At 50.6% G+C, this 25,047-nt stretch overlaps 8 protein-coding genes across 8 annotated transcripts; 5 read left to right on the forward strand and 3 right to left on the reverse strand.

Moving 5' to 3' along the window:
- Positions 1-841: 841 nt before the first annotated feature.
- GT037_006133 (glycoside hydrolase family 61 protein) lies at positions 842-1,777 on the forward strand (the record flags this gene model as incomplete). The annotated part of the gene is made up of 4 exons (XM_038931180.1): positions 842-929; positions 991-1,476; positions 1,538-1,602; positions 1,664-1,777. The coding sequence occupies 4 exons, from the start codon at positions 842-844 to the stop codon at positions 1,775-1,777; spliced, it is 753 nt and encodes a 250-aa protein (XP_038785677.1).
- A 2,072-nt stretch (positions 1,778-3,849) lies between these two features.
- Positions 3,850-5,115, reverse strand: GT037_006134 (fad nad-binding domain-containing protein; the record flags this gene model as incomplete). The annotated part of the gene is made up of 1 exon (XM_038931181.1): positions 3,850-5,115. One exon carries the CDS (start codon positions 5,113-5,115, stop codon positions 3,850-3,852), a length of 1,266 nt encoding a protein of 421 aa, XP_038785678.1.
- A 2,774-nt stretch (positions 5,116-7,889) lies between these two features.
- On the forward strand, positions 7,890-9,709 carry GT037_006135 (uncharacterized protein; the record flags this gene model as incomplete). Its single annotated transcript, XM_038931182.1, has 6 exons — positions 7,890-8,205; positions 8,257-8,435; positions 8,486-8,592; positions 8,643-8,768; positions 8,819-8,908; positions 8,962-9,709. The coding sequence occupies 6 exons, from the start codon at positions 7,890-7,892 to the stop codon at positions 9,707-9,709; spliced, it is 1,566 nt and encodes a 521-aa protein (XP_038785679.1).
- A 1,995-nt stretch (positions 9,710-11,704) lies between these two features.
- On the forward strand, positions 11,705-14,638 carry GT037_006136 (uncharacterized protein; the record flags this gene model as incomplete). The annotated part of the gene is made up of 2 exons (XM_038931183.1): positions 11,705-11,849; positions 11,904-14,638. 2 exons carry the CDS (start codon positions 11,705-11,707, stop codon positions 14,636-14,638), a joined length of 2,880 nt encoding a protein of 959 aa, XP_038785680.1.
- Positions 14,639-15,015: 377 nt separating this feature from the next.
- Positions 15,016-16,579, reverse strand: GT037_006137 (uncharacterized protein; the record flags this gene model as incomplete). Its single annotated transcript, XM_038931184.1, has 4 exons — positions 15,016-15,129; positions 15,187-15,507; positions 15,559-15,749; positions 16,573-16,579. Coding segments are annotated over 4 exons (633 nt in total), but the record flags the coding sequence as incomplete, so codon positions are not given.
- An 868-nt stretch (positions 16,580-17,447) lies between these two features.
- On the forward strand, positions 17,448-19,096 carry GT037_006138 (uncharacterized protein; the record flags this gene model as incomplete). Its single annotated transcript, XM_038931185.1, has 3 exons — positions 17,448-18,373; positions 18,436-18,728; positions 18,789-19,096. 3 exons carry the CDS (start codon positions 17,448-17,450, stop codon positions 19,094-19,096), a joined length of 1,527 nt encoding a protein of 508 aa, XP_038785682.1.
- A 1,791-nt stretch (positions 19,097-20,887) lies between these two features.
- Positions 20,888-21,460, reverse strand: GT037_006139 (uncharacterized protein; the record flags this gene model as incomplete). Its single annotated transcript, XM_038931186.1, has 1 exon — positions 20,888-21,460. A coding segment is annotated over one exon (573 nt), but the record flags the coding sequence as incomplete, so codon positions are not given.
- A 1,146-nt stretch (positions 21,461-22,606) lies between these two features.
- On the forward strand, positions 22,607-24,454 carry GT037_006140 (ferric reductase; the record flags this gene model as incomplete). Its single annotated transcript, XM_038931187.1, has 1 exon — positions 22,607-24,454. The coding sequence occupies one exon, from the start codon at positions 22,607-22,609 to the stop codon at positions 24,452-24,454; it is 1,848 nt and encodes a 615-aa protein (XP_038785684.1).
- Positions 24,455-25,047: the final 593 nt, after the last annotated feature.

Here is a 25,047-nt window from a genome sequence, read left to right on the forward strand (position 1 = left end):
TCGCTACTAGGTAGGAGTTCGGTTCTACGGTCCGTATTCAATCTATCTTGATTAGCCGTATTAAGGTTTCCTACGCCACCGGATATAATCGATTCAAATGCAGCAACACATGCAGCTATGCTGCGAGTATGTCCACCAGCCCGTGGGGTAACTGTTCCACTGCATGTCGGCAGCTGTAGGGCTCCAGTGATTGCCATACATCGGTATTGTATTTCGTTAACCGCTGGATTACCGCATGTCCACGCGAGGCAACAGCAAATGCTCGAGCACGCAAATTTCCTACGAGAACGAGGGTTTACATGTCCAGACCCATCAATGCACCGAGCGATCCACATCGCCCAGAGTCCAAGTGTACAAAGTACCATAACGTCGTGGCTGAAACCAGCACGTGGTTGGTGATTGCCTGGAAAGCGGCAATGGCCGTAGCCGATAATATATTACCCATCACCAGTTCCCGGGCGAGGCTGCGTCTGGTATATTAAATTCAGTGTCATTTCAACCCCAGTGGCCTATCGCATTGGTTTCACGCCGTCACCAGACTGGAAACACTTCTGGGCTTCCAATGATCCAAGAGCGCGGCGACCAGGGCGCGTTTCCATGAGCGGATGGCGTACAGCTCAGAAACCGGGTCAACTCGTGCATGGAGATGAAAAATTGATTGCAAGCATTCGCGAGTACCTGGTAGAGGGAGATTTCTGGCGTTTGGAGAAGGCCACTAGAAGACAAGAAGAGTATATGAAGGGACGATAGATCCGGGTTCAAGGCCTCTCACTACAGCAAACAGTTACTACGCATCTTCTACAGTCGCTTTCTACAATCCATTCATTCTACAATCACCAAGATGCTCTCCCTTCTCCTCCTTCTTGCGCCCCTTGCGGCTGCCCACGGCCATGTTGACAAGGTCATCGCAGACGGCAAGGAATACCAAGGTAGAAAGCCCCATGTGCGAGATACTTGTGAGACATACGCTGATTTTGTATGTCTGATTAGGCTGGAATGCTGCGCTCAAGTACCAGAACCCCATCCCGGCCACCGTCGGCTGGCAAGCGGACAACCTCGACAACGGCTTCGTCTCCCCTGACAGTTTTGGCACTGCGTCCATCGTATGCCACAAGCAAGGCAAGAGTAATGGCGCCTACGTTTCTGTAAAGCCCGGCAGCAAAGTCACTTTCAAGTGGGACACCTGGCCAGCTAGCCATGTTGGCCCAATTCAAGAATATATCGCGGCCTGCAATGGCGACTGTGGCTCTGTCAGCCCCACAAGCCTCCAGTGGACAAAGATCCAATCCAGTGCCTGGAAGTCAGGAAGCAACCCCGGTACCTGGGCTACTGATGATCTTATTAAGAACAACTTTTCCTGGGATCTTACTATTCCTAACCTTGCGCCTGGCAACTACGTTGTTCGCCACGAGATCATCGCGCTGCACGCTGCCGGTCAAGCCAATGGCGCCCAGGCTTACCCTCAGTGCATCAACCGTAAGTGTCCCTGTATGGACTGCATGTGAGACATAAGCTAACTTCGCACGCCTGCATCTAGTTAAGGTTGAGGGCTCTGGAACTACGAAGTTGAGCGGTGGTGTTCCCGCTACTAGCTTCTACAAGGTAAGATACGCTGCTCAAATTATACCTGTTCTGTAAAATATCTGCTAATGAAACGATATAGGCGAACGACGCTGGTATTCAGTTCAATGTCTTCAGGTCTTTCGACAGCTACCCTACTCCTGGACCTGCCCTCAACAAGCTCTCCAAGCGCCATGCGAAGGACCTTGAGTACTAGATCATGGTACAGATTCTGGGGTCAGAGTCTCATGAGCGAATAGATTAGGCTTGACTTCTCATCTACTGCATACTTCTTTCTTTTGTTCGCTAGTTAGGGCCTTCGATACGGTGTATTTAGAGCATTGATGGGGTGTAAATAGCATTTTAGAATTACACTGTGTTTTCTTCGAGATCCTTCTTCAGCCTGAAGGTACTTGATGCTTTATTGCCGCACATGTAAGGATAGACTGAAGTAGTCCGGGTATCACTTTTGAGAAAATGCATGAGAGTAATGAAACAAGAACCATCATTGGGTGATTTTCAGTGCGGTGAGACTTGCAAAGCACTGTTACTCGCTCGATTCATAATCTGTGACGTCTAAAACTTCCCACATCCGGTTTATGCACCAAATGTGCTTAGAGCCACAAAGCATAGTTGGCAACGTAAAGGCTCACCCTTTGAAAAATTTCCATAGGTCGAATGATGCCGCAGATGTTTATCTGCTACTATGAGAACATAATTCGCCCTGCTACTTTTCGTGTAACCAACCCAAATCAGTGATCTCGACCTTCAGATGGGATCCATTTCATACAATATTCACCTGCAAGAGTCTAGTTATGTTTACATCGAGCGTGTTCGCGTGCCACATGCTGCTGTAGAGTAGTTAGGATAACACTCTCCTGTTTAGGACGCTTTCAAGCTTGACTGTCAATATCGTCTTGACCTCGCCGCTTGGGCGACTGAAAACTTCGTAACTGTTAGCTGCGCTTTGCTCTAAAGTTTTTAGGCAATTAGAAGAACGTCGCATTCGTATACGTGTCATACCTTTGGCCACTGCTCTTCCTCTCTTTGCTGCTGGAAAAAGTCGCTTTTTAACGGCCGGGGCGTTCGCATACCTAATTTTCTGCGATTGTTCTCGTACCTGGCCCCGTTTGAGCAATTGGCATTCTCTTAGCATGTGATCCTTCTTTGGACCTTATTGTGACGATGCTTCTATCTTGCTTGTGTTAAGCTGATTCTGGGATTTACTTTCACATTGCTTTTATCTGGACTTGTTCCTGCCTCTGTGCCTTCATGCATATCTTCTACTGTTGCTTGTTGAAGTGTTAACGCACACGTCTTACTTCTATACTTCGTTGTTCGATCGTGGCTCTCTATCCCAATTCCCCTTTTCGAGGTGCTTCTATGGCTTTGACTCGTTCTGCATGTCTTCCACTAGATTCCTCGTGCCGTTCCTTCAGTTTCTACTATAGGTTTGCCACTTCTTTAGCATCACCTTGTGCCTTTTTCACTATCCTTGCTGTGTGCTCTACAGTTTCTTATTGTCCAGTGTCCCGTCCTATCAATCTGAGTTGGTAAAGATTCTACTTGGTCGGTAACTGATCGTGGCTTCTGTTATATTTGAATCATTCTTTATTACTCTTAAGTGCGTCCCAAGCAATTTCGATCCAATAATTAGATTATAGTCATGTAAGCTCTGATTAAGAATGTAAGAATGCTTACATTCTGAAGGCTTTTAGTACTTCCTGTGAGTCAGCCCGCTTACTTTCCGAATAGTGAGCGAATTGCAGTCTCTTAGAAGGTTGTGCTTTCTCACAAAAATGTGCGCGTTCATTAATCCCAAGAACGTTTTGGCAATCCAAGCGATCAGGCGACTTGAGTGGCTCATTCAAGATTTAGGAACGTCAAAGGCTGTCAATGAGGCAAAGGACTGGACGATATGTGGGTGTATGCAATGTTAAATATAGCAGAGAAGGCTGAAGGAGAAATGGCACAAACAGCCTTATATGTGTACTGAGCGAAGCTCTTGCTAGGTGGTAGAGTGAATATGGCTGAGCAAAGATACTCAAGTAGAAGTATCATCCGAGGGAGTAAGAGAATCAAGTGTACCGGAGGAAGACTGAAATATATGTTAATAGCAGGTACGGTACATGTAGGAAAACGATAACATAGGGACACCAAAAGAAGAAGCGAAGCACTGTCGTGGCTATTTATGCTGCTAATAATGTAAGTCAATCAGCTACAGAGGCGAACGATATTGGGTACTAGCTATTGTTACCTAGGCTGTTTGGTCTAGGTCGCAGGTTGTCTTCATCTTTGCATCGGATGTTTGCCAAACTGGCTCCGGTTACCCATCTGCACACCATGACCTTGCATCTTTTTGCCATATTCCATCACCTCTTCTTCCCATTTTTGAAGCTCTTCCAATCCCCCTCCTTCGATGATCTTTTCAACAGCGCCAGCAAGTTTCATAGCGTCAAGAGCGGCCTGATTCGTACTCGCAGCTGTGTGTGGTCTAAAGCCTGCCAGCGCATCACCCAGCAATAGTACTCTACCGTTTGCTAGCAAAGCAGAGGGTGCGATGACATCCGTGATGGTTTGTATGAACGGCACCTTGGTCTTGTTGACGAGCTCAGAGAACTGTGGTGGTAGACTCTCATTCGCTAGGTTCTTTTGTCGTCTCCATACATCCTCCTTGATTCCACCTGGAGGTAGTGTAATGTGGTGCCTCTTTCCCTCGTTGTCTGTCATGAGCTCAATGTGCTCCAGTGACTCTTCTTTATAGTTCACATACCAAACCCAATTCAACAGCCGTTCGCCGGGCTTGATCGTCCCATTCTTGCCTGGGATGGTATACGCTAATATCTGTATGCCCTCGGTGTGGTAGAACGTAAACCTCTCGACGAAGACATCGGTGGCAGCCTGAGAAACCTCGGTCTCGGGTACCGTACCGCGCCATGCTACGTATCCAGCATACTTCCGCTTCACATCGGGGAAGTATTCGGCACGTATCTTGGAGCTGGGTCCATCGGCTGCGACGACAAGGTCTGCGTCTGTTGTGAATGTCTCCCCAGATTTGTGCTGGACAGTGACCTTGACGGGCTCTGAGGAGTCTAGTAGCGACGACGGCGAATGATTTGGCACCACAACACTGGTTACCGTACATCCGTATTCATACGATGTCTTTCCTTCGCCTCCCTCCGCTGTGGGCGTCTTCGCGTAATCGGTTTCGCTACCATCGTAGTTGGTTCGCAGAAGGTGGTACAGCAAATCCCAGCTCGTCATACGCTGCTCTTGGTCATGACGGTCTATAATCTTGCCACCCTTATCAAGATACAACCTTTGATGACTTGGAACTGTCAATGTAGTTTGGCTGCGGTCGTGCGTTTTGAAGAACTTCTGCACATCTTGTCCAGCCACTACACCAGCACCTTGGTCCTGGAGAAGAGGTGTCGGATTACGCTCAAAGATGCGAATATTGAGGTCTTTGCGAAGGCGCTTCAATGCGACGCCAGTCAAAAGGCCACCTAACGACCCCCCTACGATTACAATGTTCTTAGGCTTTGTTGGTGCCATTGCAACGTGTTGCGAATCTACGAATGCAGTAGGGAAAATCGTCAAGATGGAGCTGCTGGCTCGACATGTTAGACGCTAGATGTTAAGCTTTGAGGTGACCATGATCTGCTCCAGGATGCGGCGTTGCATTACGTTCGATGACATGGTGGATGTATTCAAACAACCGGATACCTCGGCAGTTGAATCGCGTTGCTTATGACATCATGATGTTCACTTACACTTCCACTCCATCACGCTTGCCGAGTCCAGATACCTATACGTGTTCCAATATACAGCTGACTCATTGAGGAGATCATAGTTCAATATGTCTTTCTCGTTCTTCTTGATTTTTGTATCCAACATGAACTGCGGGAAAGTGACTGAGTAAAGACATGGTACGAACAGTCACCTCTAGCGACACTTGTGTTTCGCTAAAAACTAAGTACAACGCCATATCGCTCCTTGCATCTGCAGACAGATGTATATTCTGATCAATGCACATATACCAACATTCTATAGCACCAACCGTCAACTTCCATTGCCCCCGAACATATTCGACTCGATCGCTACATGAACGCGCCTTGCAGAGAGATCAATGCCGAAGATACAGGTGTTGATATGACGTGTGTAGTACATGGAGTATCACTTCCACTCGAATCACCTAGGCACTCACAATGAAACCTGTTTAGAAGGGCCGCGAAGTGAGGTCAAAATCGGAGTTCTACCACATATCCTAACAGTGCCACATATCAACGGCAGCGGAAACCGGATTTTCGGGTAGATGCAGGGGCATGCGGAGCGACATGCTGCAACATCATGTCTGCACGTTACATTGTTAGTCCGATTTGTTACATCAGGAAATGCGAAATACTTTGGGCTTGTGAAGCACTTCGTCATGACCAAAAATTACGTCCAGGTTCAGTTTTTGTGATAGTGAGATGAATTTCTTCATCAGAATGGCCGTACAAAGATGAGTCACTTGGATCTGCGATAGTTTTTATTGAAAGGACTCTTTTTGCGTAAGAAGTGCATAGATGCCAGAAGTTGTAACTAGCTTGTCGCTGCTTATAAGTTATCGCAGTACTACAGTTAAACTAGATAGCAGCTACGGCAATGATTCGCGATTACGAGCACCCCACGATGTGAGTCAAAACTCAAAGACAATCCCAGATTTATGTAACCATGTGTCCGCGCATGAACTCATTGTTGTTTAGTGTTGCACAATCCGCAAGCTCTTAACAACATCCTCATATCTGATCAACGTTCGCAGGATCCGGGATGAGACGCTAGTCATCACTCGGTCAAGTGTTACAGTGTTCAGATAGCCGCGAATGAATTCTCGGCATACTGCTGAGAGCGTGGTCTTTGTCTTCATCAAACCATAGCTCTTTTATGGTGGCGCGACACATCCACGGCCGGAAGGCATCAAGACCCTACCGCCACGGTACAGCCACACTGGGCAGCTTGTATCACGACACGTTTCCCCACACTAAGTGGCTCTGGTGGATCAGTCTTGCCGTGCTCTTGGCCCGGAGTTGTTTCCGCCGATTGTTACATAGCCAAAAGATGCTGATATATCCTGAAAAGGATGTCACGTCCGATCGATAGCTACTTAGGTACGGGTGACAAGCTTAAAGCATCGACAACAGGAGTGCAAATAGTCTTCTAGAAGACTGACATGAAACCTTTGGGACTGACAGGAGGTTTGAGATTGATCTGACGTAGAGCGATGTTTTCAGAGTTGCGCAGGATAAGAGAACGCATGAATGTCAGACTTCCTGCCGGTCAATGGACAGAAGTGCGAAGAGATACTGAAACCACAGTACCACATGGATCTTCCTGTATACATGAGCTCAGTTTGCATCAATATTTCAACTGCTATAGTCGCAGAATTCGGCGGGTGCAGCGCTGGAGTGTGCCCTGGGCATGTCGAGCTCATCACTGTACCCGCAACCGCGGCACCCATTACGATCAGGGCAACGCTATTCGCATTTGAGCTGCAGCGAACGGGAGCCGTAATACAACGCTATTCGACGTGTGTACCTATTGACTCAAATTTGGACGAGAAAATCTAAGATCTGGTGTTGTGGTGATGAAGAGTGGTTCCTGGGGGGATCCTAGGAGGTTCAGTCGTGCCGAAACCTCCGATGTCTGATCTCGGATGCGACGATCCAGCACGAACCAGAACACGATCAACCGCACGACGTTCCCAGCCGTCTTCTTACCGTTCACGCATCCGTGCATCGCATATCGACCAGTATGTTTGAAGGCAGCCGTCAGATTGCTCTCCGCGGTCGCAGTTTGGCAAGGTAGTAGCTTGTGCTCCCATGGTAGCCGTCGTGACACATCTCTCCGCCATAGCGTTCACGCGTCTCTCCCTGCAGATGGTGCGCTCTCTTCCCGTTACACATCAGGAACAATCACTAGCCTCTGGTGGCTAAATACCATCTGACCCATCTAACAACGAGCAATCCCTTGCCGCTTAGACCACCGAAGCCGCAGCTAAACCCTCCCTGTCGTATTCTGTGCTGGACTTGGCCCATGTGCGAGGTAGTCTTAATACTTCTTACGTCTTCCCGTCCTTCATAATAGTCGTGTGCCACTCCTTTCGCCTATGTGCCCTTTGCATGACCTGTCCCGTCTTCTCGGTACCAGCTGCCTCCATTCCTTCCGCTACACGTCCCCACTTTCGTTTTGTTAAGTAAGAGGCAGAGCCTGACATTCAAATCCTCATACCTCATCGATTGTCAATCGAAACTATCACATCCGTTTGGTATCCACACAGCATGGTCAACATGGCGCCTCTCTTGCGCCCACGAAGACTCGATGGCACAACAAAACCCAACACCGACGCTCTTGGTATCTTCTATGTCGTCGTTGCCATAGTGTACACACTGATACTGAGTGTGGAGCTCTTCTTCCTACATCGACGTCGAGAAGCCTTTTGCTTGCAGATAAGAAATCTCAAGGTCGTCTTTGCAGCAGTGCTTATGCTACATATTTATCTCATCCTCGTCCTGCTCGTTTACCCTTGGAATGGCCTCTTTCCGTGCTCAGCCGAATTCTGGATTATGTCAGTATTTCTCCCGTCTGGCATGGCATTCTTCCAAGGTAAGTCTGGTGGGCCGATATAGCAATGGATACATACTAAGTCTTTTTTAGCCTGCAATGCCAAAGTGCTCACAGCATATGAGAGCCAGCGTCGGATGACACGCAACTTTTTGGAGGGTGCACGCAGGAAGCGGATATCTTACACCCCTCTTGGCCTGTACGAAGCATGGCGCGATCTTGATGCGGCAAAAAAAGTGTACTTTGGAACTCTGGTCGGATTAGTGCTTTCGGTAGGTGATGATTTGTGGTGGCTCGAATTGTAGACAGCTAACGGCCATAGTTCCTACCAGCCATCATGTTGTTTTTCGGCTCCCGTCGTTTCCATGATGCCTATGGTTTCTTTGGTGTTCCGGCCAATTACTTTGAGTGCCGCAGAGGAGGCGAGTGGTATGTTGAGCGACTATGACTTTTGAACCATTCAATTGATTTTGAAGTAGGATCCCTTCAATATTTGTGCAGCTATTCTGGACGATGATTGTTGGACCTTGGATACTGTGGAAGATCCGTAACATCAAGGACGTTCACTCTTGGGCCTGGCAAACGAGACTCGCAATCATTGCTGGGTATGTGCGCCTGTATCATGAACTATTCACACGACTAACTCGAATATTAGCCTTCCTGGGACGCCTCTCTGGATCGCCTTCACGTACTCTGACATGTCCAAAGTCCAGCACATCAACAAATTCTTCGCACCAGCTGGATGGTAAGTGTAGTCCATTTGAGAACTCTATCGTCAATCCTAACACTGCTATATAGGTTCATACCGTCACTAGTAGTCTGCCAACAAGTTCTGATCGTCATACCACTCCGAGACGCATTGAGGGCCCGCCCCAATCGACGAGCATCCATATCTGAAACTGACTCGCTTACCTCCAATCACTCGGTCATGTCCGAAAAATCGACTACCGTGGTTTTCACCAAGGAGATGAAGTCCAAGACGTCGATGCAGTCGCTAGAGTTTACTATTCAGCATAGTATTGAACCTCTTATCGCCTGGGCTGCTGCCCGTGAATTCACCGCCGAGAACTGCATCTTCCTGCGCGAGGTGCGCAACTTCAAGAAGAAATGGGGTGGCCTGAAGGTTGTCACCACTTCTCAACGGCGGCAGATGTTCAACGAAGCGTCTTTGCTTTTCTACACGCTCGTCAACCCCTTCACTGCAGAAGCACCAATCAACATCGAATACAAGGTTTTCAAGACACTACAGGTCATGTTCGCAGACGTGGAATTCGATCCATATATGCCACGCAGCCAGACACCTGATGATGTCAAGTCACCGGTCATTCGAGAGAACGTTGTCTGCCCATGGGAGGATACCTTGAGCCGACCAGCGAGTATCGACTCCAGCATCACATCCTCGTCAACGGCGAGCACACGGACGATAGTCCCGAGCGAATTCACGGAAGACGTCTTCGATGCTGCTTTTGAAAGCATCAAGTACCTTGTCTTCACCAATACCTGGCCGCGCTATGTGGAGCTCGCAGGCAAGCTCCCATCGCCATAAATTGATCGCTACGAGACATCGTCGTCGATGTCAGTCCATGATCTGGCAGAGCTAGATCTTTCATTTTGTTCATACTCTCATTAGTACCGATCGGGAATAGAGTCCAATATCTCTGAACTGTCTTGCAAGGCTTCATTACGGTAATATCTACCATTCCTCTCTCTCTCTCTCTCTCTCTTTTCTGGTTCGTCCATCTTGTTACATAGATTGATTTGATTGCTTTCGGATCGGAAATACCCTCAATGGCACGGCGTCCCTTTCTTCATCTGCTATCTCAACAGTGTCACGTACCCCCCATCTGATGTTCACTTGTCATGGCACCCAAAACAGCCAGAACACTGGACGCCTAAAACGCCAGGTGATCTAGACAAGCTTGGGAGCTTGCCGTTGCTCCACTTCTTTCGTTCATGCGATGAGCTACACATTGACCTCCCGGAAAGAAGACGATCCTGAGACCTGACACATTGTACGTCAAGAGTACGTGCTGCGGATCAGAGGCCGTGTTTGGCAGGACCCCCGGTATGAACATCAACCTACAGTGCGGTTTCGACGTGTTTTGACAGCTGAGTGGGGCGAACATGGAATCTACTAACGCACGATAGATCGTAGATCTTTACTCACGACTCACGACGCCATCGCCATTCAGTGTACCACCTGTTGAACTCGTTTACATGTCTCCTTCGTCTCTGTTCTCTTTTGATGTCCAGAAGAGTCGTTGGGCGACTCGGCACACAACATGACACCGCGCCGCGAACGCACCTATGCGACCTACGCCGCAATCCCATTACACGGCACAGCAAGCCACCAACAGCGCCTCTTACACTCTTTTTGCTCCTTTTCTCTCGGTAGCATAAGACGGCTCGCGTGTTAGTCTCGGCACATGCGGTTATGCATACAGGGCGTGCGTATCCGGAAGGCTCGAAGTACCGGCGCTGTGGTTTCGCGTTTTGGGACGTTGAACGTCACAGGTTTTTCTGCTAAGGTGCGTCCAAGGACCAATGACCAAGGACCTGGATTTTGGTCGTCTTTTGTGGGAAACTTTAGTTTGAGAGAGTATCGATGGAACTGATATAGGCTGATTGGGTTGCAAGAGCTGTGCTCTTGGGTGAGTGGTTTCGCGTACTGTTTATTTGCGTTGCCGTCCTCATAGCAAGAGCAGGGATCTTGTTCTTCGGTACATTATCATGATTGTTTAGGCAGCTTGTACTCGAGGCTCGGTTCTGAATGCTCGCGTACGCGCTGTGAGGTCGCACACGCGTGGTTAGGAAGAGACGCGATGTTCCATGAATTGAAGAACACGCTAGCATGACTCACATATACATGGAGAATTCTTCGTTCCATTACTCGGATCAACCAACAAACCACACTACTATCAGTCACGTCTTGCATTTTTGTCATTATCCGGTGTTGTCAAACCGAGCAGCAAATTATGTCATGCCATGGCAAGATTGATGATGCACCATAAATCAGTCGCATATCTGCATTTCAATACAAATGACTCTCCGATAGCTCCATCTCTCACTACTGTTTCCTTGTACTGTGAACTCTTCTTTGTCTTTTGCGTCGTGGAGTGGACTGAAGGTAGAAGTACATAGTAATCTGAAAGAATGTCATGGGGTCATATCATCTCCCTGCCCGCCTATTTCTCTCCCGTGATGTCGCTCACGTGACATGAAGTAAAAAAGTCGTGGGGAAGCGATGGTCACGTGGTCGATGATGGAACAGGACAGGGTTCCTTGGCGCATGTACGAGGGAGGCAGCGGCGCATCAGCTCGGATCAGCAAACATCACGTCGCCCATCTTGACGCGTCGAGACATCTCCAACCAGACGCCCGACCGCTCCCGAGTCTACTCCCCGTCGCGTACTGCCAGCAGCACCTCGGGCATCGTGCGCACACTTGCGCCTGCCCTCTGTCCCGTAGTTGCCCAGGCCGAGAGCCTGTCCCACAGCCGCCCCACTGTCGATTCACGAGCTTGAGCTCCATCACCACGAGCATGTCAGGCTCAGTCGCTGTTGCCCGCCCGTCGCAGCCTCCCCGTTTGCGCCGGGAGTCACAGCGCCCTGGCGTCGCGCGCACCACGACCCGCCAGTCCAACATGGAGGACGAGGGCGTGAAGCACGAAGATGCCCGCAAATATGGTACGTCGCCTGGGCCACGGCAGAAAAGGGTACACTTGCTAACACACGGCGCAGTCTACACGCAGCAAGACATCCTGGCCAGGCACAAGGGCAAGCCGCCGTCGCTCCGTGTCTACCTGCACCCCAAGCACTTCCGCTTGAACGACTCCCAGGAGACGCTGTCCTATGCCTCTCCCATGCGCGAGCTGCTGCAGGCCATCAAGGACAAGGAGGTGCCCCACAACATGGTCGAGGAGCTCTACGAGTTCAACACGCCCTGGTACGACAACTGCCTCATCGTCGAAGTTCACGACTATCGCTCCGCCGGCGTCAAGCCCAAAGATGATACCAACAGCACGGGCGAGGCCGGCACCAGCGCCTTCTCTATCCACAACTACAACAACTTCATAACGCCCTCCCCCTTCGCTCCGTTCCCAGTCAACAAGCCCGATGCGAAGCCTGGCCAGCCTAACGCACAGAGCAAAGACGACGAGACCAAAGAGGACAAGGAGAACATGCCCGCTCCCGGTCAGAACGGCGCCCTGTCTAAGCAGCCTGGCATTGGCAAGGTCAGGACAGTGGTGCTGTTTCCGACTCCGCAGTCGCAACTGGCCGACATACAGCTTCTGGCCACCACGCCCGTCCCTGACATGGCCACCCTCAAAAGAATGCAGGCCCAGGGCAGGGCTGGCGGCATGCCACCGACTCCAATGACTGCAGTACCCTCAACGCCCACCTTTCCTAATGGGCCCAGTCCGAAGCGCCAGAAAATGGTCCTCGACGACAGCAACGTGCACGAGTTCGAGGCCGAGTTTTTGAACGCTACATGCCCGCCCCTCTACCTGGAACCAACCAAGAGCTTTGGCCAATCCCTCGCTCTCATGGATGCCATCACACATCCGAACAACAAGAACCCCGCGCCTCCACGCAAGACTCGTAAGAGGACTACCGCCGAATTGGCTGCCGACGAGGCCGAAGCGCAGAACATGCAGCGCTTCATGTTGGCAGGCGACGAGTACCAGAGCATCATGACGGCCACTGCTACAGGCAACGACGACAACGCCGTGCGTGCTGCTGCGAATTCCCAGACCTTCGCCCGCTTCAAGACTATTGCTAACATCCGCGCAAATCACGAGGAAGCCGACCGGAGGAAGAAGGAAGAAGATGCTCGAATTGCTCAGGCCAAGCGTGCAGCACAGATGGAGGCCGAGATCCAGAGAAAGAGGGAGATGGAGAACAGGCAGCAAGCCGAGCTTGCGGAGCGTCAACAGCAGCAACAAGCCCTTCGTCAGCAAGCCCATCAGGCGCAACTACAGCAAAACCAGCAACAGAACGAGGCCGCGCGAGCCGCTGCGGCAGCACAGCACCAGATGTCCAATGCGGCAGCGATACAGGTTACACAGACACCCCAATCAGCTACGCAATCTCAATTCTCACCAACCATACGCCAGCAGACGCCCATGGCTGTCTCTGCAGCTTCGCCGTTGGTTGGGGGGCAGTCTGCGCAACACTTGGGCGGCACTCCAATGGTTCCAACAGCATCGAATCAAGCTATCAACAGCCCTGCTCGACCGCCGTCTGCAGTCTCTAACCATCAAAATATGATGCGCTCCGTCAGTCAGCAGCAGAACCTGAGTCGCACCGGCACGCCGCACATCGTACAGGGCACGCCCGTAATGAACGCCTCGATGCCGAATCGCAACATGACGCCTACTCCTAGTCGCATGAACCAGGGCAGCCCATCTATGGCAATGCAAGGGCAGACACCGATGATGATGCAGACTCCTCAACCTGGCCAGAATATGACCCCCGAACAGATGCAGCAGATGCAACAGCAGCGCCTACAGCAGCAACTTCGTATGCAGCAAATGCAGCAACAAGGAGGATCACCAGGTAATCCACAACAACAAATGCAACAAATTGCATTCCAAAAGGCCGCCCAGCATATTCAGACGCAAGGAGTGCCTCCAGGTCAAAATCCACAAGCATACCGCAATCACCTTGCGCAGCAATATTTCAACCAACTGAAACAGCAGCAGCAGAATCAACAGCAATTGGCCTTGCAAAACATGTCACCTCAGGGAGGCATGCAGCAAAACGGTATGCCTCCACAAGGCATGGCCTTTGCTAACATGAACCTGCAGCAGATGCGGCAGCGGTATCAGCAACACAAGCAGTCGGTTATGCAGAATTACGGCCAGAACATCCCTCAGCAAGTTATGCAACAGATCCATCAAATGGAAATACAGATCAAGCAACGAGAAGCGCGTGAACAGCAGCAAATTGCCATGGCACAAAACATGCAGAACGGCATGGGCAACCAGATGAATGGTGGACAGATGAACGGCATGCAGAACGGTATGCAGAACGGCAATCCGACCAACCCAATGCAAATGCAACAGTACCAGCAGATGCTCCAACAACAACGTCAACAAGCCGCCAATCAGTCGCGACTCCTGCAGATGCGTCAGCAAGCCATGGCGAGCGGCGGTCAACTGCCTCAGGGCATGATGGGCAATATGAACGCCATGAACGGCATGCAAGGCGGTGGTATGCAGGGCATGAACATGGGTAATATGGGCAACATGGGTCAGGGCATGAACATGGCGCAAATGGGACAGATGAATGGAGGCATGGGGGGTATGCAGGGTGGACAGATGAATGGTGGCATGCAGGGTATGCAAGGAATGCAGGGCATGAACCCACAGCAGATGAACCAGATGATGATGATGCGGCAAGCGCAGCAGCAGGCCCAAAGGATGGGACAACAAGGTGGGCAACAAGGTGGGGACATGGGATGGACTGGTTAAAGTTCACTCTACCAACCTCTTTTACTTTATCCTTTCTTTCTTCTTTGGATGTGTTTTATTAGGGACCTCTGGACGGCGAGACGGGATAAAAAGGTGTTTTGGGGCATGGGGAAAAGTTCATTCTTCAAAGATACCCCCGGTGTTGGGATGGGACTTTATATCTTATTTACGACAGTCACGGCACACTAGGGTTTTTTGACTGGCATGACTAGTTGGCTTGTTGACTTGCTATTATTGTAAGTGTAGGGCCCTCGTCGGACATTCTACGTCATTACTAAACTCTGTGTCCATTATCTTCGACTGCGCGTTTTGTGATCGTGCGTGATGTCTGCATGCGGACCGCCTTGGTTATCCTTTACGCCTTGCAACACTTACTTGCTCTTCCCCTTCCTCTGCGCCTTCTTCTCCTCTCTCTTCTTCCTCTTCTCTACCCTCTTCTTCTCCTCTATCATCTTCTTCTTCTCCGCCTTCTTTTGGAGCTGTTTGCGACGCTGCTTTAGTTTAGCTTCCTGATCTTCTTTCTATTGGCGGAGGCGTCCTTTGACTACCTTTTCTCGTCCTTTTTGTGCTCGCTCTGCTGCTTGACGTGATCGCTCTTCCGCGAGTCGTTCTTTCTCTTGTTGAGCAGTACGCTCTACTTTGGCACGAGCTTCTTCTGCCTGACGCTGTCTCATTTCTGCGAGTCTTTGTTCTTCCTCTAGTATACGCGCTTGTTTATGGCTTTCCCCAAGACGTTCTCGTTCTTCTTGGAGCACATACTCAGCAATATTGCTGCGGTACTCATTCCACTCTTCTTGTACTTCATGGTATCGTGTATCATACTCGCTTCGTGCCGTAGAATTTCTCAGTACTTCGAACGCTTCTCGTACCTACCATTCGTCAATTCAACTTCATAGAGCTTTGTCGGTAAGTACACGTACCTGTCTGAACTCGACGGCGTCTATCGTCTTGCCTGGCGCTTTCTTGTCTGGGTGATGTCGTCGCGCTAGCGTGTGGAAAGCCTTCTTCACATCTGCTGCTGTAGCACACCGATTCACACCCAAGTCGAAGTAATAGTCAGGAATTCTGGGCTCTGTGGGCTTGGGAATGTGCATCTTTAAAAGAGCTTGCGCTTACTTCTAATTCTGACCTTCAATGTGCCTGGTGTCCGTGCTGTACGCGTTTTCGAGATGCCGCAGTTGCTACATGAGAAACACGAAGCGGTCAATGGATAGCTCGTTAAGCAAAACTACCTGGAAGTGGAAATGTATCTCAAACGGATCTTGAGTGGTGAGTGATGAGGCCACAACCGCAATGCAGATGTATAGGGAAGGAGCAACGAGTAACAAGGAAAGAGCGATAGTGTGTGCCGCACATCGAAGTGAGAACAATACTGAGCACAATAACTTTTGCGGAATTCAGATGTCCACCGTTTCCTACCCTACAGCAAGTCGGCTATTTCCGGTACCACATCCTTGTCACCTTAGTATGCCGAATCTTTTTCTGCAGCTGGAAGATGCCATATAATAATGCTTCAGCTGTCGGCGGACAACCTGGAACATATATGTCCACGGGAACGATTCTGTCTACGCCCCTCACCACACTATAGCTATAGTGGTAGTAGCCACCACCGTTTGCACAACTTCCCATGCTGATCACCCATCGTGGCTCGGGCATTTGGTCATAGCACTGCCGAAGAGCGGGAGCCATCTTGTTGGTGACTGTACCAGCAACAATCATTACATCTGCCTGACGAGGAGACGCGCGAAAGATAATCCCTAGTCGGTCCTGGTCGTAGCGAGGCATCGAGCAGTGCATCATTTCGAGAGCGCAGCAGGCTAGACCGAAGCTTAATGGGTGGAGTGAGCTCTGTCGCGCCCAATTGAGTATCTGATCCGCAGTTGTCCTGAGATTGTCAGCGAGTAGACTTCATCTGTTTGGAGAGCTTTGCTTACAGGACATGTTCGACAACGCCTCTGGGTTTGACACTGGTGGATGGAAGGAGAGTTTCTTTGCGCTGTCGATTAATTTTTAGATCTCCGGAAAGAGAAGAACAGCTAGAGAGTCTGCGATGTTCTGTGACTCCGGATATGTAATTTGAAACACGAGGTCTTATGATGTATGCTAGGCAATGTCAGTACAATATACTCGAGATTCACAAAGTGAGAATGTACAGAACGCATAGTGGATTTTGCAGCTTGTAAACTCTCGAAGCTTCGACATGACTACCAAGAATATTGGAGGGAAGTAGTTTCGCTTCTGCAGCATACTGCCTGGTACAAGATGATATGGGCAGAGGATTGATGATGTATCACGTGTCCTACTCTTTAGGGTAAGGCGGGCGCAATTAAAGCCCACATGAGAGGAAAGCCCACGTTCCCTTGTTACCAAAAACCCACATCCAACCCTGAAAAGCCCACACTACGAGCGGCACCAATAACGAACCAATGTCAAATAGCCGCGAGCCAAGAGCTGGAGGCACATCCCATCAATGTCTTACATGCAGAAAATTCTTCTCGAGTAATAGTCACTTGCGGAGGCATGAAGCCAGTCGTATGTTCACTATCTTGGAATCAGCCATCTGATGCCTAACACCAGTGAGATACACGCAATCGCTTAAACGCTTGCGCCTTTTGCAATCACACCTTCATCCGTCAGTACGTGTCTCGTATAGCTTTGTTAGCCTCAAGCAGACTGACGTCAACTCCTGCGCAGTGATGTCCTGAGAAGGCATTCAAAGTCATGTCAACAAAGAGGAGAAAATGACGCGATAGCCTCAGCAAGACCAGGACGACCACCTCGACTGGGAAAAACTGATTCTCAGGCGCAGATGTCAGGTCCGTTCGCCTGTGGCATCAACGCCAGTGACGCGAATGGTCACACCACGATACAGGTAGAAGACGCCCAGAGGCTCCTTCCCTATCCGATTATGTTCCTGTATCGTTATTCGGACCCTCGCCGCGAATCGATCCTCAATGCTTTCGCTGATGAACGAACACCTGCACAACCTCTCGGTAGCCACACAGCTTCTAATGCAAGCAACCAACTGTTCGAAGGGGATATGGCACTCTTTGGCATCTTCTCAGATCTCTTTATGGATACTGGCGCGGATGTTTGTGCTTCGACGCCAACAGCATCAGGAAGGTCTCAACCAATTGCCATTCTTCAGTCTAGGGTTGACGAGCTTTGTTCTCAACTCTTCTCGTTCAGCAAGACGCGTCGAACAGCTGACCTTGGTTGCGATGACAAATTTCCAGTGAACGCCGCGAAAGCGGTTTTCACTGCTGAAAACTTCGAGGAATGTGTGTGGGCTTACTTTACGGTCTTTCATCCACAACAACCGCTTCTTCATTGGCCCACGTTCGATATGCATAGTGTCTCGCTGCCACTTTTGCTTGCCGTCGTTTTTGGCGGATCGGTTCACTGTTCTCCAACGGATGGCGCATTGTCCTGCCGTGCCTTCTTTGATCTTGGTGAAGAGTTCATATTCGAGCAACTGCGCCATATAGTGGCAGCGAAACCTGATCTACATAGCGATGCTCATGCAATGGAAAGCGTACAAGCCGGTTTACTTATTGTGGCTTTACAAAGTAGCTTCAATAGCGAGGCAGTTCGCAGAAGGGTTCGGGTCTCAAGGCACCCAGAGCTGACCGTTGCCATACGGTCCCTTGGGTTGCTTGATCCAATGATCCATTCAAGTCATCAAAACGAGGTGCCCGACTGGGATACATTCATCGCAGAAGAGTCTAGAGTAAGGTAAATCAGCCACCAGTGTATTCGAAAAACCCAGAAATGAATTGCAGCACTAAACACCTTAGGATCGTACACTTCATGTGCGTCATGGATTACATGAATACATTCTTCTTCAATCTGCTTCCTAATCTGGCTATAGGAGAAATTTACCAACGACTTCCGTGCAATGACGCGCTTTACGATGCTTGGACACAAAAAGAGTACGGGCGGTTGTGCGTAGAACCATTGCGCCCAACGAAGCAGATACCTAGTATCAAGCAGCTGGTAGCTTTGCTGATGAGCGAGAACTGGTCGGACGAGCAGAAGAATCCGCTTCTCAGCATACTCGAGCTCAGGCACCTTATGATCTGCGTATTCGGTAAGTCATGTCGTCTATTCGCTTGTCTGCACCATAAATATGGGCTAATACAAATTGTAGCACTGCATTCCATCATCTTCGTATCGCGAGCTGCGCTTCTAACGCCGTCGTCATATCGCGACTTACTTCGCGCAACGAAGCGCTGGAAAGAGCTTTGGGACACTTTGCATACAAAACATGAGGCAGAGCGTAAGAAGTCGTTGGGCTTCGTCAAACATGGTTTGGAGATGTGGTGGGTTACATGTAAAGTTCTTGAGTTGGCACATGCTGGTGACTCGCAGAGTCGCTACATGGAAGTTAGCCCTACGGACTCGCTGATAGAGCTGCATAGTTTTCTCAAACAGTATGGGAACTGTGTGGACGGGTAAGAATGATTTGACTTGGAATATACTATACGGCCGTAATAGAGAGACTTGGTAATCAAATAATGTCTCTATGGATAATCTGCGTTGATGCAAAATCTCCTCGAATCCTTCTTACCATTGAATTACAATCGAACCATCATGACACGAGCGAGAACCTAAGAAGATATTACCAGGAGAAAAGTCAAGACGGTTGTTCTATAGCCTGGGCTGTTCTACCAACAGCCAACAAGCCCTTCACCGCATTCATGTGATGAGTCTTGTCGCTATCGTGTTTCATGTTAAGACGCTCCAACCCAATCCATGGTTGTGGCCTGTGGCGTCCTAACCCAAGGTACATCATTTAGCGAAATGACATAGTGTCTGAAAAGTATCAAAGCGTTTCAAACACAAGCTTTTCTGACACGGGAACTCACAGGAAACAGGTAGCAGGGTACACGTTTATGCGTTCTGGAAGCGTCGACGGTGATGTTGTGATGTGTTGGTAAGTGTTATCGGTCCTTTTGAGGAGCGTCAATTGTGTGAGGATTAAAAGGTGGGTTCGTATTCGGGTCGCACAAAAACCCGGTGTCCATCGATCGATGCTTCGGTTTTTCGGTGTTCATGCATGTGGTGGGGTGAAGGAATACGATAGATTGGTACGCTTGTGGGAACGGCGGTTTTGGAAAAGTAACGTGGCAACGGCCTCGCGTGATCGGAGAGATCTGAGGATAGAAAATGTAGACAGGCTACAGGTATACTTGCGTTGCAACACAGTGCGTGCCGCTGTAGTGTCGGTCGGGTCGTGAAGAATGCTTGGTATCATATGGGTACGAGATGAGAACGACCGTGCAGCGGCTCGAGTAATATTCTCGGGCAGGCAGTAGATGGATCTAGGCACTAGTTTACACTTTTACTTTTCAGCTTTCTTGGAGTCATGACGGCGTGGAACCGGACTTTGAGCACTGCAGGTGCGAAGGCGAAGCGCGACGCTATACGCACCAAGGCGGAGGCGCGCAGCTATCGATGCAGATGGAAGTTTCGGCGTTTTGGGTGATTGCAAATTACTGTGGATGGTCTCGATCAGATTGTGAAGAAATTTCCTCACTTCCTATAACCTGCGACTGGATTGTCCTCTCGTGTGTTGTGGGTATAGTATGGTGTTTATGCGCAAGCGAAGGATTGGACGGATGGGCGTTACGCCGTTTACCAGGCGCTATTGTTTGACAGCCTGCGGGGCGGCGCATTGCTACACGGCGTAAAAGCATTGTTTCGACGTTATCGCGAGCTGCCGTGAGCGATGACGGAAGGAGCTTTCTCTCCCGAAGCTATCGCTTGTATGAAACACGACAGGAACAGAGGGGCAACAACAGAAGCGGGGCTCATGCAAGCAACACCAAGTCGGAGATGTACATGGCAGATTGGCAGTAGGGTGAGCGATGTTCTGAGGGTGGCATGACCGTAATGTAAGGTGGGTTGTGTAGATGATTAGCCAATCTTTCTGTTTTATTGCCTAGAAAATACTGGGCAAACTCAAGTTCGCCGTCAAGGGGCCTGATACCGAGACCCGGGTAACCGATGTCTTGGAGTCTTGGAGTTTCAATCTTATCTCTCAAGACGGTAGGGTCTCCCTTGGGTCAGAATTGAGTCGCGACAGGGACGGGAGTCGCGAGTCGCCGTGGGGGAGGATTGTTGCAGGTCATTTCCGAACGCAACCTGCGGGCTTAGTGAGTCGTGGGAATGCGAATTGATGAGTTTGCAAGACTGGGACAGAGCGATGGGATGATGGTAAACGTGGGCATTGTCAATGATTAGGAGTCAGGAGGTTGCGACAGCAGACCGCCTGGTCCAACGACGGCCATTACTGCAGCCGCGGCAGTGCACGTGTTTTCTTTGTGTGCGTGGCGCAGTCCAGGGCATGGCACGGCTACTGCCATCGCATGAAGTTGACATGGCTTTTCCTGCCAGACTCACCCAACGCCCGACGCACACATGACAAGACGGTTGAATCGAACGCTCAACTCGCAGATTCAGGGATGCCGACAGAGACCGACTCAACTCACAGGGTTCTTCATCCTCGTCCGGTTCGCGCAACAGTGCAGGTGGAGATTTCATCAGGACAGCGCGTGGCGGGCCCAAGGAATGGGTTTTGCCTCGGCGGCCTGACAAACTGGACAAGATGCATGAGAGGCGCGCGAAAGCCGTTTTACCAATACCGATGCGAGCGATCTTCCCCAGGTTGCTGATGAGGTTGACTCGCTTGTTGTTCTGTTTTGGGCGGTCTACTTTTAGGCGCCGGAGTTCTGGAGCCGCACAAGTCTTGGGATGGACCTTGCGCGTGCAACCGTATTGGCAGGAATAGATTGGGCGGCTGGTTTGTGAATTGTGTGAGGGAAGAGTCGACTCGGAGAGACGGGATCATGGCAGGAGAAGGGTGCAGCTGCACTGTACTCGGTGCGCAAGAGATGGGAGACGGGGCCAGTACGCACGACATCCCAGAGCGTATCATGCAGCGTGGAGCAGCCCGGCAATCGGCACTCGTCACATGCTCCATGGCCTCAGCCTCTCTCTCGGCCATTCCCGTTGGCGGTGGACAGACGGTGAGCTGAGGCTTGGTTTCATGGCGCATCCAGGCACGGCAATATGAGTGGACAGCTTCCTTCGTGTCGTTTCAGCGCCTAGGCCGGCCGAGCGCTGCGGAGCCAATCAGCCGCCTGTTCCGTTCCTCGACCCCTGCATCGGCCTCACCAACCCTCCCATGTTGCGAACCTCATATCCACTGTTTCCCTCGCTCCCCCTCTGACCTCACGCTCCGCCGTCCCTTGTCGTGTCGATTCCATACCTTCGTTTCTTGTCCACTTGTTGCTCACTCGCTACGGCAACATAGCACATACACTTTCGCTTCTCATACATCCCACGAGCCCGTTTCCACGTCCCCTATTTCCACGCCTAGCCTCCCCAGTCAAGACAAAGTCTATTGACGTCGCTGCTCAAGACCCTCGGCCCTACTCGCCTTCACTGTCGCTATTATCGATACCGCACATCGCCAATTCGCCGCCTACGCACTATTGTCAGCTAATTCCACCGGACTGGACCGCGCCTCGTTTTCAACACTCCCACTACCACTACCACCAATTCATCCTCTTCGACGTGCAGCGCACTGTCGGTTCTCCTCAATCCTTGTGCATACACACCGGCTACTTCACGACACATTGTGATGTATTCACCGTGACCACGGCCTATTCCTACCCCACACTGTCAACACCAGCCGCTTCGCAAAGCGCCCGTGGGATATAGGTCCATTGACAACGACGTCGCACTATTTCTCCTGCTTCAAGAATCCCGTCACTGAAAGCACCTGGTAGTGCGCAACAATTCACTGTTCGCATCGCATCGCATCACGTAGCCTCGCATCTTCGAGAACCTGCAGCTAGCATCCTTTTGTGAGCACCGACTCACAAGCGACCTGTACCTCTCTCTCTCTCTCTCTCTCTCTCTCTCTCTCTCTCTCTACAGCCCAAATACAATTACCGAGACATGTCTCTCACACGGCTCCTCCGCCTCCGTGGCGCCCAGCCAACCACACCACTCGCCAAGCGCCACTTTCTGTCAAATTGGGATGCTGCCGAATTCGATGATCTCAAATACTCGTACGGTCTTGAGGGTGTAGACCAAGTCGGCAACTACCTGTGGGTAGACACATTCCTGTACCTCCTTGTAGGTATCTCTGGACTTCTCCTTCTTCTACGCATATCAAACATGTGGTGGAAACATAGCCGTCATCTGAGCGCAATGGGAAACTCAAAACAAAAGTACTGGGAGGTCAACCGGACAAGCTGGTGGCCGTGGCTCAACAGACATGTCCTCATGGCACCCCTATGGAAGAAGAAGCACAACGCCCAATTCCAGATTAGCAGCGCCATCGACAACGGAACTCTCCCTGGCAGATGGCACACCATAATGTTGGTCATCTATGTTGCCCTCAACGTAGCTTGGTGTGTCGCTCTCCCTTACAAGGTGCTCGACCACAAGGAGACCCTCGCTGCGCTCCGTGGACGCTCTGGAACACTTGCCGCCCTCAACCTCATCCCCACTATCCTCTTCGCCCTCCGCAACAACCCGCTCATCACTCTTCTCCAAGTCTCTTACGATGACTTCAACCTCTTCCACCGCTGGGCTGCACGCATCACCATCGCTGAGGCCATTGTCCACACGGCTGCCTGGTTGTACAACACCAAGCTCGCAGCAGGATGGCCTGCCGTTACAGCCGCTCTCCACACTGAAGGCTCATACGGCTGGGGTATGGTAGGAACCGTAGCATTTACCTTCCTTGGTATTCAAGCATGGTCGCCGTTCCGTCATGCCTTCTACGAGACCTTCCTCAACATCCACCGTCTCTGTGTCATTGCCGCCCTTCTTGGTCTCTACAAGCACTTGGAGCTGCACCACCTTCCCCAAGTCCCATGGATGCACCTGGTCTTCTTCTTCTGGGGTGCCGAGTGGGTCTGCCGATGGGCCTCGATCATCTACTATGGCTTCGGTGTCAGGCAACGATCATCAATCACCGTTGAGGCCATGCCCGGAGAAGCTGTTCGTCTGACCATCAACATGGTTCGCGAATGGACTCCCCGCCCAGGATGTCACGTGCACATGTGGATGCCAGCCCTATCCTTGTGGTCTTCGCATCCCTTTTCGGTTGCCTGGGCTGCTACTCTCACCCCCGAATCAAAAGAAATGACACTGCCCATGCTTGAAGGCGATGTCCTCGCCCTCCATGGCCGACCTCAAAAGTCCAAGCAAATCAGTCTTGTCTGCCGTGCTCGTACAGGACTTACCCGCCATATGTACGAGAAGGCCTGCAAGAGCCCCAACGAGCAATTCACCACCTTCGGTTTCATCGAAGGTCCGTATGGCGGCCACCACAGCCTGGACTCCTACGGCACTGCGGTGCTCTTCGCTGGTGGTGTAGGCATCACCCACCAGGTCATGTACCTAAAGCACCTTGTCAACGGCTACAACAACGGCACTACTGCCACACAAAGAATAGTCCTCATCTGGACAGTCCCCACATCTGACTGTCTGGAGTGGGTACGACCCTGGATGGACGAGGTCCTCCGCATGAAGGGTCGTAAGCAATGTCTCCGCATCAAGCTCTTCATCTCAAGACCCAAGGGTCGTGTCGAGAGCAGCAGTGAGACTGTCAAGATGTACAGTGGTCGTCCGCAAGTGTCGAGCTTGATCGAAGATGAGGTCAAGAACCGTGTTGGTGCTATGGCCGTCACGGTTTGCGCGTCAGGCGGTATGGCTGATGGAGTAAGGCATGCGGTCAGACCGTTCCTTACGCAAGGTAGCGTGGATTTCATCGAGGAGGCCTTCACATACTAAGAGGGCCTTGGCCGAGAAGTCCAGTCTTGTACGATATTGTTGGCAACGTTCCGCTATATTCATTTCTTGCTTCTTCAGAACCACCTGCCATCCATCGCACCACCTCGTGCACGACGCTACGCTCGATCACCCTGGGCATGTCACACCCAGGTTCATTGTACATGATCCGACAACCCATATATCTATACTAAAACACTATCTTTCTTATCCTCCATCGTTGTTCACTTCTTGTAACTATTTGTTCATAATCATTTACTTCTTGTCCATATGTCCTCGTCTCATACCTGTCATGTCTCTCTTTGAAACTCTGATCCGGCGTTTTATGAGCGATGCATTTGTTAGCGTTGTCTGGGTTTTTGTTAGACATTCTAGCGTAGCTCTGTGTACAGTATGCCATCTACCAAAGAAAGTTCATCATCATCTTCTACCGTTCTCACTCGTTGTTTTCGCCCTGCGTGTGCGATTCTACTGTGCGTTTATTGATCTTGCAAAAGAGATGTTCTTGAGCCAGGGTCCAAGCCCGTAGATCAGGGTAGCTGATATCGTTCTAGACACCTCTACATCATCTCTAAGCCCACCCAGTCGTCACTTCC

Source organism: Alternaria burnsii (genome assembly GCF_013036055.1).
Source record: "Alternaria burnsii strain CBS107.38 chromosome Unknown 752, whole genome shotgun sequence".
In the NCBI taxonomy this organism is placed as follows: Eukaryota; Fungi; Ascomycota; class Dothideomycetes; order Pleosporales; family Pleosporaceae; genus Alternaria; species Alternaria burnsii.